The sequence below is a fragment of the Schistocerca piceifrons genome, chromosome 5 (genome assembly GCF_021461385.2).
Source record: "Schistocerca piceifrons isolate TAMUIC-IGC-003096 chromosome 5, iqSchPice1.1, whole genome shotgun sequence".
NCBI lineage: Eukaryota > Metazoa > Arthropoda > Insecta > Orthoptera > Acrididae > Schistocerca > Schistocerca piceifrons.
In genome coordinates this window covers 56,717,878-56,731,166 of record NC_060142.1, presented here as the reverse complement: position 1 = coordinate 56,731,166, position 13,289 = coordinate 56,717,878, and the positions used below count along the sequence as shown (strand labels likewise).

General features: G+C 42.0%; 1 protein-coding gene across 1 annotated transcript in view; it reads left to right on the top strand.

Annotated features, from left to right (window-relative positions):
- LOC124798732 (peptidyl-alpha-hydroxyglycine alpha-amidating lyase 2-like) overlaps positions 1–13,289 on the top strand; it is a 185,491-nt gene that overhangs the window by 94,800 nt on the left and 77,402 nt on the right. Inside the window, exons 4-5 of the mRNA XM_047262260.1 lie at positions 5,151–5,358; positions 10,881–10,901. Of these exons, the coding sequence (XP_047118216.1) occupies positions 5,151–5,358; positions 10,881–10,901 (229 nt within the window). The remainder of the gene's footprint in view (positions 1–5,150; positions 5,359–10,880; positions 10,902–13,289) is intronic.

The window sequence follows — 13,289 nt, the reverse complement described above, 5'->3', positions numbered from 1 at the left end:
AGGTGGTCACCAAACTTACTTACTTACTCCTTGGCTCTTGTAGGGAATTGGCCTCTCTGATGGTCACAGCCCAATCCTGACGATTTTCTGCTCGTTTCCCCCATCTCCTGACTCCAATCTTTCTCAAATAATTTTCCACATCTTCCAGCCATCATTTCCGGGGACTCCTTTTGCTCCTTTTGCCACCTGGATTTCCTGTGTAAACCTTCTTGACAGCTCGATCCTCCGACATTCGCTCTACCCCAGCCATCTCAGTCTGTTACACTTAATTTCAGTCATCAAGTCAGGATTTCTATACAGTACTTCTAATTCCTTGTTTTCCTTATCCTCCATTGCCCCACTGCATACACGGCTGCAAAAATCTTTCATAATATTTTCCTCTCCCATCTTCTCAAGAGCTCCTGCTATAGTCATTGTCCATATTTCTGAGCCATATATTACCACCAGTCTTATGACTGTTCGATAGACAGTCACCTTCGATTTTCCGCTCAGGCTACGTGACTGAAGGATCTTGATCAGGGCCCAGTAAGCTCTATTTCATGCAGCAATCCTAGATTTTATTTTTCTCTTATTCTGCTTTCCTCCGTAACCAGCACCCGCCAGGTATTGGAACTTTTCACATCTCTCGTAATTGCCTCTGTTCAACTTAATATATTTCTCTTCAACAACAGCATGTTTCCTGGAAGCAAAGAGATACTGCTTTTTTGTGTTGTTTCCTCTAAGTCCCAACTGTTCTGCCTCCTTTTCCAGGCTGCCAAGTCCTTCTTCCATTTCTTCCAAACTTCTAGACAGCATGCTCACATCATCGGCATAAGCTAGATTTTGGTGCAAACGGTTAAACAGAGTGCCACCTCGGTTATCAATCTCCTCCCTTCGCATCACTCTCTCCAACACTATGTTGAAGAGTAGCTTGGATAATACATCACCCTGTCAAAAACCTTGGTTCACCTCAAATTCTTTAGAAAGTTTTCCTCCCACTTTTACCTGGCATTTTATGCTGGTGAGAGTCATTTGTACCAGTCTGATAAGTTTACTTGGGAATTCCATCTCCATTAAGGTGTCATGTAGCTTTTTCCTTCTAACACTATCATAGGCCTGTTTAAAGTTTATAAAAGGCTAGTGTACAGTGTACTTTTCCACTATTTGCCTTATAATGAAGATCTGGTCAGTTGTTGATCTGTCCCGTCGAAAGCCGCACAGGTAGCCTCCGAGTATTTCTTCTGTAATTGGTCACCAAGCTATTTGTTATAAAATATGTGGTTCAACGAATGTACCACGTATGATATAATTTAGAGCAATGTAGCTAGAGACAGCTACCCGACAGCATGTATTTTTCCACTAAAAAGCACACAGCAACATATAGGAAAAGACAGGTCAAATCTTCCTTCTAACATTTAGATATGTAATTCAGTAGTTGCTTTTTGCAGAGTGTAACACCTATTTATTACTGAAGAATGGACATTTGATTTCTCTGTTTCAGCTCGTGTAAATCTGGGAGGATATACAAATGTGAAATAGTATTCCTAAGCCATTTGTGATAAGCTAGATTCCAGCCTGTGTTATTTCCATATGCAACAATCGTAGGTGAACCTGCATCTAAGTCGTAAATTGGTTCAAGGGGAAACAAAGCTTTATTCCCGTAGCACAGGCCTTCCGTAGGGTATACAACTACGCAGCCGGATCCGAGACGCCTGCTTGGAAGATTTTGCACCGCAAATTCCGTTTCCGGTCACCGTGCTCTCGCACTCTAGGACATTTATCGAATTCCTTTACGACAGGTTTCCACGTGAACATTAACAAACGCTATATCACTGTAACTGTCTTCTCAGGAGATATCGAATGCAGTTGTAAAAAGTATACAGTTTCATTTAAACAATGTTCTTACTTCAATATGATACCAGGGCTAAAAACATCAACCAAACAAAAACATACAAGCCCCTCGACGCTCTAACATTTGCCGAAAACGGCGTTTCGGTACGTGTAACCCTTCACGAAATCAAAGGGGTGTTACGTCTTACGTGAATCGCACTGTAATTGTCAGTAATGTGCATTTGTGCCAAAGTCCCAGCCATACCAATCTGAAAAAAATTACAGAAAGCTAAATAAGAGAAATTAATATAATGTTTAAAACGTATTCTAAATACGATTTGACAGTTTTGCTGAAATAACGGTTTTTGGAAATGTATCTTTTTTAGAGCATTAATTAGCATTGACTGTAACGGTTTTAGTTCCTGTATATTAAAAAAACAACAAGTTCAGCCAAAACAGTATCTCAGTTAAAAAAACATGGAAGATCAATAGCCTATGTAACAACAGCTGGCATAAAATTGAACCTTGTGGATGTCGACTAATATTGTAAATTATTAGCTAATTGTTTTGCGCTACTTACAATATCTTAATAGCTTAGTTGTCTTAAAATATGAATTTCAGTACTGAGAAAAGCCAAAATGTTGAGCCCGCCTTCCAGTATGGAGCTTCAAGGCACGTTTTTGGTCAACCTCGGTTTTGAAAATGACTTTTTGGAATGCTGTTTCTGCTAATATGCGACAGTTACATTCTTAAAGCAATTTCGATGCAAGAAAATGTCACCATGGTTCCTGGTTTGGATGAAACGAACTATGAAAATAATAAGCTTTCCTCGGAATCTAACGCGTTTCAGACTGCTAAAATCCCATTAACCATTAAAAGTCTTAACGGTTTTACCAACTGAGCTACCACATGGATAACTGGGTGCGAATGGGAATTTGATGTTCGGGAGTGAGGGGTATGAGAGGTGAAAGTTGACATAATTCGTATCAGCAGAATAAGCACATAGCTACAAAACGATTACAACTACACTGTTTCAGGTTATAAGGGGCCCGCACCACAGTAGTGTAACTAGGACTTTTTCATTTTAAGTGTCTGTGGTATGGGCCAGTAGACTGCAACCTGGACAGCCTGTGCTTAAATGCGGCTCTGACCCAGTCATGTGTTATGCGCTCTACACAAGTTGCATGAAATTCCAAAAAAGGTGGGAGATTAAGATTTAACGTTCCATCGACTATGAGGCCATTAATGATAGAGCCCAAGAGGACAACACCAGGTTAGAAAATCAGGTGTACCATGTTCAAAGGAACCATCTCGCGATACGCCTTAAGCAATGTAGGCAAACTACGGAAAACCTTAGTCTGGAGATTCAGGATGAGAGTTTTAACCCCAAATATTAATTCGAAATTCCAGTTTGTTAGTTTAATCACTGGCTGATCGCATTCGACTCATAACTGTTTGAACTATAGCTTGTTTTGGTTTTTCATTTGGTAGAAAATCCGAAGAAATTCTGGTCGTATGTAAAGTACACAAGCGGCAAGACGGAGTGAATACCTTCGCTGCGCAGTGCCGATGGTACTGTTACCGACGACTGTGCCTCTAAAGCGGAGTTATTGAACGCAGTTTTCCGAAATTCCTTCACCAGGGAAGACGAATGGAATATTCCAGAATTTGAAACACGAACAGCTGCTAGCATGAGTTTATTAGAAGTAGATATCTTAGGGGTTGCGAAGCAACTCAAATCGCTTGATACGGGCAAGTCTTCAGGTCCAGATTGTATACCGATTAGGTTCCTTTCAGATTACGCTGATACAATAGCTCCCTACTTAGCAATCATATACAACCACTTGCTCACCGATAGATCTGTACCTACAGATTGGAAAATTGCGCAGGTCGCACCAGTGTTTAAGAAGGGTAGCAGGATAATCCATCGAACTACAGACCTATATCATTGACGTCGGTTTGCAGTAGGGTTTTGGACCATATACTGTATTCAAACATTATGAATCACCACGAAGGGAACGATCTATTGATACGTAATCAGCATGGTTTCAGAAAACATCGTTCTTGTGAAACGCAGCTAGCTCTTTATTCGCACGAAGTAATGGCCTCTATCGACAGGGGATCTCAATTTGATTCCGTATTTCTAGATTTCCGGAAAGCTTTTGACACCGTTCCTCACAAGCGACTTCTAATCAAGCTGCGGGCCTATGGGGTATCGTCTCAGTTGTGCGACTGGATTCTTGATTTCCTGTCAGGAAGGGCGCAGTTCGTAGTAATAGACGCCAAATCATCGAGTAAAACTGAAGTGATATCGGTGTTCCCCAGGGAAGCGTCCCGGGACCTCCGCTGTTCCTGATCTATATAAATGACCTGGGTGACAATCTGAGCAGTTCTCTTAGGTTGTTCGCAGATGATGCTGTAATTTACCGTCTAGTAAGGTCATCCGAAGATCAGTAGCAGTTGCAAAGCGATTTAGAAAAGATTGCTGTATGGTGTGGCAGGTGGCAGTTGACTCTAAATAACGAATAGTGTGAGGTCATCCACATGAGTTCCAAAAGAAATCCGTTGGAATTCGATTACTCGATAAATAGTACAATTCTCAAGGCTGTCAAGTCAACAAGTACCTGGGTGTAAAAATTACGAACAACTTCAGTTGGAAAGACCACATAGATAATATTGTGGGGAAGGCGAGCCAAAGGTTGCGTTTCATTGGCAGGACACTTAGAAGATGCAACAAGTCCACTAAAGAGACAGCTTACATTACACTTGTTCGTCCTCTGTTAGAATATTGTTGCGCGGTGTGGGATCCTTACCAGGTGGGATTGACGGAGGACATCGAAAAGGTGCAAAAAAGGGCAGCTCGTTTTGTATTATCACGTAATAGGGGAGAGAGTGTGGCAGATATGATACGCGAGTTGGGATGGAAGTCATTGAAGCAAAGGCGTTTTTCGTCGCGGCGAGATCTGTTTACGAAATTGCAGTCACCAACTTTCTCTTCCGAATGCGAAAATATTTTGTTGACCCCAACCTACATAGGTAGGAATGATCATCAAAATAATATAAGAGAAATCAGAGCTCGAACAGAAAGGCTTAGGTGTTCGTTTTTCCCGCGCGCTGTTCAGGGGTGGAATGGTAGGGAGATAGTATTATTGTGGTTCGATGAACCCTCTGCCAAGCACTTAAATGTGAATTGCAGAGTAATCATGTAGATGTAGATGTACATATGGAAACCACTGTAATAATAGATCGTATTGTGTGTGCGTGTGTTTGTGTGTGTGTGTGTGTGTGTGTGTGTGTGTGTGTGTGTGTGTGCGTGTGTATGTACAAATGTTTTATTGCAGTTCGCACCGGGCTCCCCGGAACCGATCATAGAGGTTGGTACTCGGTTCGAGCCCGGGGTGGGTCACTACCACCTGTGCCAGCCCACAGCCGTGGCGGTGGCACCGGAGCCCTCGGCAGAGGTCTTTATCGCGGACGGCTACTGCAATTCGCGCATCGTGGTGATCAACTCGCAGGGCCGATATCTTAACCAGCTGCCTCGCTTCGATGGTAATTCTCCATATAATATCATCTTTTGGGACATTGTAGCCTTACACTTATCTGCCTGCAAAAGAGGAACACTGGAGAAACTAGTATTGGCAATGTGCCATGTACTTGTGTAATACGATACTGATGTATTGTTCTTTGACCATTACAGATTTCAATATGTAACACATCCAGTGGATTTGCTATTTGTTTACCTCTCCGCAAATTCCGTCTCAACATAACAGCTCTTTAACACTTGTAACCATTTCTACAAACAGGAACAACAAGTGCTGGTCAAATTTCTACATGCAGGTAACGACTGTGACACATGTTGGAACTGTGTTTCTGTTCTACACTACTGGCCATTATAATTGCTATACCACGAATATCACGTGCTACAGACGCGAAATTTAACCGACAGGAAGAAGATGCTGTGATATGCAAATGATTAGCTTTTCAGAGCATTCACACAAGGTTGGCGCCGGTGGCGACACCGACGACGTGCTGACATGAGGAAAGTTTCCAACCGATTTCTCATGCACAAAGAGCAGTTGACCGTTGTTGCATGGTGAAACGTTGTTGTGATGCCTCGTGTAAGGAGGAGCAAATGCGTACCATCACGTTTCCGACTTTGATAAAGGTCGGATTGTCCGCAGCTCGTGGTCGTGCGGTAGCTTTCTCGCTTCCCGCGCCCGGGTTTCCGGGTTCGATTCCCGGCGGGGTCAGGGAGTTTGTCTGCCTCGTGATGACTGGGTGTTGTGTGATGTCCTTAGGTTAGTTAGGTTTAAGTAGTTCAAAGTTCTAGGGGACTGATGACCATAGATGTTAAGTCCCATAGTGCTTAGAGCCATTTGAACCAAAGGTCGGATTGTAGCCTATCGCGATTGCAGTTTATCGTGTCACGACATTGCTGCTCGCGTTGGTCGAGATCCAATGACTGTTCGCAGAATATGGAATCGATGGGTTCGGGAGGGTAATACGGAACGCCGTGCTGGATCCCAACGGCCTCGTATCAGTAGCAGTCGAGATGACAGGCATCTTATCCGCATGGCTGTAACGGATCGTGCAGCCACGTCTCGATCCCTGAGTCAACAGTTGGGGACGTTCGCAAGACAACAACCATCTTCACGAACAGTTCGACGACGTTTGCAACAGCATGGACTATCAGCTCGGAGACCATGGCTGCGGTTACCCTTGACGCTGCATCACAGACAGGAGCGTCTGCGGTGGTATACTCAGCGACGAACCTGGGTGCACGAATGGCAAAACGTCATTTTTTCGGATGAATCCAGGTTCTGTTTACAGCATCATGCTGATCGCACCCCTGTTTGGCGACATCGTTGTGAACGCACATTGGAAGCGTGTATTCGTCGTCGCCATACTGGCGTATCACCCGGCGTGATGGTATGGGGTGCCATTGGTTACACGTCTTGGTCACCTCTTGGTCGCACTGACGGCACTTTGAACAGTGGACGTTGAGTTTCATATGTATTACAACCCGTAGCTCTACCCTTCATTCGATCCCTGCGAAACCCTACATTTCAGCAGGATAATGCACGATCGCATGTTGCAGGTCCTGTGCGGGCCTTTCTGGATACAGAAAACGTTTGACTGCTGCCCTGGCCAGGACTTTCTCCGATTCTCCCACCAATTGAAAACGTCTGGTCTATGGTGGCCGAGCAACTGGCTCGTCGCAATACCCCAGTCACTACTCTTGATGAACTGTGGTATCGTGTTGAAGCTGCATGGGCAACTGTACCTGTACACGCCATCCAAGCTCTGTTTGACTTAATGCCCAGGCGTATAAAGGCCGTTATTACGGCTAGAGGTGGTTGTTCTGGGTACTGATTTCTCAGGATCTATGCAACCAAATTGAGTGAAAATGTAATCACCTGTCAGTTCTAGTATAACATTTGTACAATGAATACCCGTTTATCATCTGCATTTCTTTTTGGTGTAGCAATTTTAATGGCCAGTAGTGTATATATTTTAAGTTACAAGCTCTGCTTGGGTTAAGATTTCGGTAGACAGCAACAGTTCCTAGTTGGCTGTCACAGAGAATGGGTCCTATGTAAGTCCCAAGTCCGTTTTAAAAAAATGGTTCAAATGGCTCTGAGCACTATGGGACTTAACATCTATGGTCATCAGTCCCCTAGAACTTAGAACTACTTAAACCTAACTAACCTAAGGAAAGCACACAACACCCAGCCATCACGAGGCAGAGAAAATCCCTGACCCCGCCGGGAATCGAACCCGGGAACCCGGGCGTGGGAAGCGAGAACGCTACCGCACGACCACGAGATGTGGGCAGTCCGTTTTATTGCTACGAGAAATTCAGCTTGAGACAAACTTCAAACAGAGTCCTAGCTCGCAGCGTGGGTTGTCAACAGAACGACAACTGTCATGTAGTTATTAAGCATGCAGGAGTGAATACGGCACAGTGTTGGAGTCAGAGTGCGGCAGCTTTATGCCGCTTGGAGACCACGAGATCGCGCCACGTGACATGACGTGGTGGAGGAGGGAATGCCTTCGGCCCGCTGCCTGCTGAGTGCGTGTGGCGCCGCCGGTTATGAGAGTGGTCACTCTGAGTCGGTGGCTACAGCAACTTGTAGTTTTCGATATCTCTGTTTGTTTTTACAAGTAGTTGCTCTATTTTGAAACACATTTGGCTCAGTGGATTTCGCAAAGTACTCAGATGTAGTACTGTCTCTAGATGAAACGCGTACCACAGTCTATATGAACGGGTCAAATGTTACTATTACTGCTGATGTTTTCTGGCGTATTTATATTCGAGTGGCGCGCAATTTAAATATAGAATTTCATCATCACCTCCTGCCTGTACTAGGTTTTGCTTGTTAATCCGAGTCTTTCCATCTGGTTTTGTGACTCCATTTGTTTCTTCATCCTCTTGCTTTGTATTTGCCTAGCATTTTTGATAGTCTGTCACTCCCCATTCTACTGATGTGCTCTTTCCATTTCCTTCTGTATTCCTCAATTTCTTTCATTGATAGACATTAATCTTAATCCTGCTCTAATTTTTTGTACTTCTGTTTCGATCTTTCGTTGCGTATCCCGCTACTGCCTGAGAAACCTCATTTCTGCACTCTCGATTCTTAGTGTGCCCTTTTCGTTGCTATCAAAGTTTCACCCCCTTACATCAAAACTGAGAGTGATAGTGTTTTGTAAAATTTCAGAAGTATCACTTTTCTTACTTTTCTTTGTAAGGTTCGTCTCATAGCACCGTTCATTAAGCTAAATTTCTCTGCCTTATGCCGAAAATCAGTTTTGTCTTCATGTGATACTATGTAGTATTCCAATATTTAAAATTTCTTACTCCCACTGCTATTTTCCCATTTATCACAGTTTTCGACCTGATTTTGTTTTTATCATACAATAAACGCCTCCGCGTTTGTTTTGTTCTGCGAGCTGATTAAAGCAGAGAATCTTTGCAGTTAATATGCTGCTCTTTGCAAATTATTCTCACTGTTAGCAATACTTGCTCGGCACCTGCTGATTGCAATGTCACTATATAGTCTGGATTTTAAATTCAAATGTTCAAATGGTGTGAAATCTTATGGGACTTAATTGCTAAGGTCATCAGTCCCTAAGCTTACACACTACTTAACCTAAATTATCCTAAGGACGAACACGCACATCGATGCCCAAGGGAGGACTCGAACCTCCGCCGGGACCAGCAGCACAGTCCATGACTGCAGCGCCCGAGACCGCTCGGCTAATCCCGCGCGGCTGGATTTTAAGATTAAGAGAGTAAAATAGTATTGCATTTGTCCATTCCAAAAGGATTTTATTTTTGTAGATATTACAAAACGTTGGTGATAAACTGCAGCCTTGTCTGAAGCATGATTTGATGCTCACTCTATTCTGGTTACCACTGCCTGCAGTAGATATTTGTGATTCTTCATAATACCTCTCGCAACTTCTGTTTTGTGTGTGAGAGAGTGCAAGTAATAAACGTTTTGTTGTTGCAGCTGACATGTAGAAAAGTATATCCTGCTACATTGTCACTCCAGCACAGTAGTTAGTTTATGTAGGGTAACTACAAATATTTTATTGTCTTATTCCCACAAATATTTCATTGGCCTAATTTTCATTAACAAAAACTGTAGAAACAGTCACAAGACCTGCATATCTTACCTTCCTAATTAGCGTGAGCCTTTAGATACTTGTTCAAATATGAACTACAATTTATTAATAAAAACTGTCATTCCCACTTGTAAAAATTGTTGTTAGTCTTTACTTCCTTTAAAAATTGTTATCCTTTCAAAAATTAACAAACAGGTATATAAACAGCAAATCCACTAAAAGTAACACATAATATGCTGAAACATCTACTCGCGACGGAAAAATAAATCAATATTGACCTGCACAGGCAAAATTTCCATACTGGTTTCTCTACGTTCCAGTCTCGAACATTTCACGTTTCTGCGTGCAGTCGCTCACGAAAAGTACCTGCTCTGGTTACATTTGGGATTAATATATAAAATGACGTCAGGAGGAGTGTGACCACTTGCAATTTTATAATCACAGTAACTTATTTTACTTTTACAGCTCATCTCCATAATCCCTTCTTCTTTCTCTTCTTTTTCTTCTTCTTCTTCCTTTTCTTAAATATTTTTTCGGATGAAATTGTTGAGAGTTAATACGTAATAATAATTCAGGAAAGGTCTCTTCCAAAGCTACACCTTAAGTCTTTGCTTGTTTAAACACAGTTAGATTCTATCTAAAGCTTTGCTTTTTTCCCACATCTTCCGCCCGCCCGCAACGTCTTCCTCTCTTGAGCCATCCTCTTCATCTCAGAGTCATACTTACAGCCAGCTACCACGACTGGTGTTCGATGCATTCAACCTGTATCGTCTCCTTCACTTTTGCTCTCTAAGGCTGCTTCTAGCACCATGGAAATCTCTCCCTGATGCCTTAAAACATGTTCTACTATCATGTGCCTTCTTCTTGTCGGTGTTTTCCAAATATTTCATTCATCGCTGATTTTGCGCAGTATTAGTTGCCTTGTCAGTCCATTTATTATCAAATACGTAAACCAGATGTATAGTTGTTATCGTACTATCACGCTTACAGTCGTCAGGTAACATTTAAAGTATGCTTCTTCACTAGTCAACCGTCCGATAAAGATTCTTCTTCTGTCTGTGGGCATTAGAATATAGGCCTGTTGCGACTTTTTTTTATGCTTTTGGTCTTCCCATCTTTCCTATGGTCATTCCACTGTCATTCGTCTCTTGGAGCAGACAACCATTTCTTTTTCGGAACTAGCAAGGTGCACTGATGTCTCATTCTTTGCAACTCTGTCCTTATTTGTACATTTATTTTCCTGCCTTTTCTCGTACAGCCAAGTGTCTGTCTGAAAACATGAATTATGCTGCATTTAATCTACTGTCTTTCTCTTTCCTTAAAGTCGTATGCCACTTACATACTCTAGAATAGAATCCGCCAAGATTTTGCACAATTCTATTCTTACTTTTTTTATTTAAGCGTACCATTAAAGTAATTAACTCTTGCTACTTTGTTCACAGTTTTCGCTTCTACTGGAAATGGTAAGGTGTATTCTAGTGTGTAGAATAAGTTAACTGTTACTATTAATTTTTTTCTGTTACTGTGCTACATGTAATAGGTTTTATGAGTAAGATGATTTTATTCTTGGTCGAAATAGCAAGGTCATGCCTCACAGGTATCGGGCAGAGTTCATGAGATGATTTCTGTAAGGACTCTTTCCAGCCAGCGAGTAGCACAACTGTAACTACATATTTATTATTTCGTTCCCTGTGTGTAGTTATTAATCTCCTGTAGTTAATGTCCCAAAACAGCGTCTATTTCAAAATGAATATGTATGGTGGACGTGCTGCATACTTGTCGTACACCTAGATACGTGTTTTTTCTTATAATCCACCTTTCACACAGTACTGATCTATATATCTAAGTAAATCCGTTTCATTCTGTAATCAGATGTAATGGTAATGTCTTCTCCTACAGAATGGTATACAGTTTTCGATAGTTAACTTTATAAAACTCTTTTATGTATACATAAATTTTTCTTTCTAATATTCTTTGATGATTCCCAGCTATTTCGCTGGTTGTAAATATATTATGTACGTCTAGATTTCTTCCTGCGTGAAAATTTGTTTGCTTTTCTACCATAATATTTCTTACTATTTCGCCTTGTCTTTGGGTTATAACTTTTTAATGAATCTTTTACGCTGTGCTGAGTAGCATCTTCACTGTAACCTTAACCATTTGATACTTGTCACTGACAGTTATTAATGACAGTAAATAGAACTGCATACGTGTCACAGCGTCCTTTAATGTTGATGCTCTTCATGTGTGTGTAGCCCTATTTCATCGTCCTGACGATACGATATTTCGACGGTCCAACTGCCCACCATCTTCAGGTGAAACTGAAGGTGCACCATCACGCCGGGACTGAGGTAACATCAGATACGGCGGCTCCTCTACACCGGGAGCAGGCCGCTGCAATAATTTGCGTCTTTTTAAACGACTGTATTGAGATAATGTTCAGCGGCGGTAGATTTTTCAGGATGGAGCAAACATGTTGACGCTCCATACATCGGTCATAAACCGTGCGGACAGTCTGTCCAATATAAGCCTTCCCGCAATGGCAGGGATTTTTTTATACTCCAGCCTTCTTGAATCTCGAATCGTCTTGAACAGATCCAGGAAGAGCTCTAGTTTTGACCAAAGGCAAAAGCGCCCTTTTAATATCGTATTTTCCAAGGATTCTTGAAATTTTCAAAGAATATACCCCGCAATGGCTAAAAAGCAACTGATTCAGATGATGGTCCAAATTGGAAAGCATGAACAATGTGATGATCAGTACACCCATTTTGGCCTGAAAACGACCTTAAGACAATCCAGCCCCCGCGTCAAATATCAGAACCCGAAATAGTGTAGGTTCTCTTGCCTAGTGTACGTAGAATACCCATGTGTTGATGTTGTGGATGACAAGTAGTAGCATGGAGGTAACGGTTCGTATTCGACTTTTGGATCATTTTAACTGCGTTTATCCACGCATCAAAGTTTCGATGGAAATTGAAAAAGACGGCAAATTACCTTTTTTGGATGTTTTTATCACACACACAAAAAAATGGGACTTTCGTACACAGTGTATACAGTAAACCTATGTATACGGACCGTTATCTCCACAACTAGTTGTTATCCACCGCATCAACGCATGGGAGATTTACGTACACTGATCAAATAGGTTTATACTATTTCAGTTCTGATTTGTTTGACACACAAACTGGATTACCTTAAGGTTGTTTACAGACAAAATGGATATACTGGGCATCACATTGTTTGTGCTTTCGAATTTGGACCACCAGGTGAACCAACAAAGGACACTTGTAAATCAATACTTTTTTATCTTTGCGGGGAGTAATTCTTCGAGAATTTCAACAATCCTCGGGAAATACGATAGTAAGGGGGTCCTCTTGCCTTTGGCCAAAACTAGAGCTCTTCTTGGATCAGTTAATGACGATTTGGGATCGAGGAAGAATGGAGTATATAAAATTCCATGCCTTTGCGGAAAGGCTTATACTGGAGAAATTATTCGCACAGTTCATGACCGCTGTATGGAGTACCAACGTCACACACGTTTGCTTCAGCGTGAAAAATCTGCCACCGCTGAACATTGTCTCAATGAAGGGCATAATGTGCCATTTAAAGAGAAGCAGGTTGTTGCTCCGGCTCCCCGTTACTGGGATTGTGTACTTAAGAAATCCATCGAGATATGATCATCTGATGACATTATTAATACAAATAAAGGTTTTGCTTTAAGAAAGATGTGCAATCCTGAATCAATAACTATCTGGTTTTCGTCCTGCTGCATCTTGTTGCTATTGCTCACCGCTATTGTTAATTTCTACCGCCGGCAGCGCTGCAATTCTTCGCTTCGTAGAGGGCAGTTA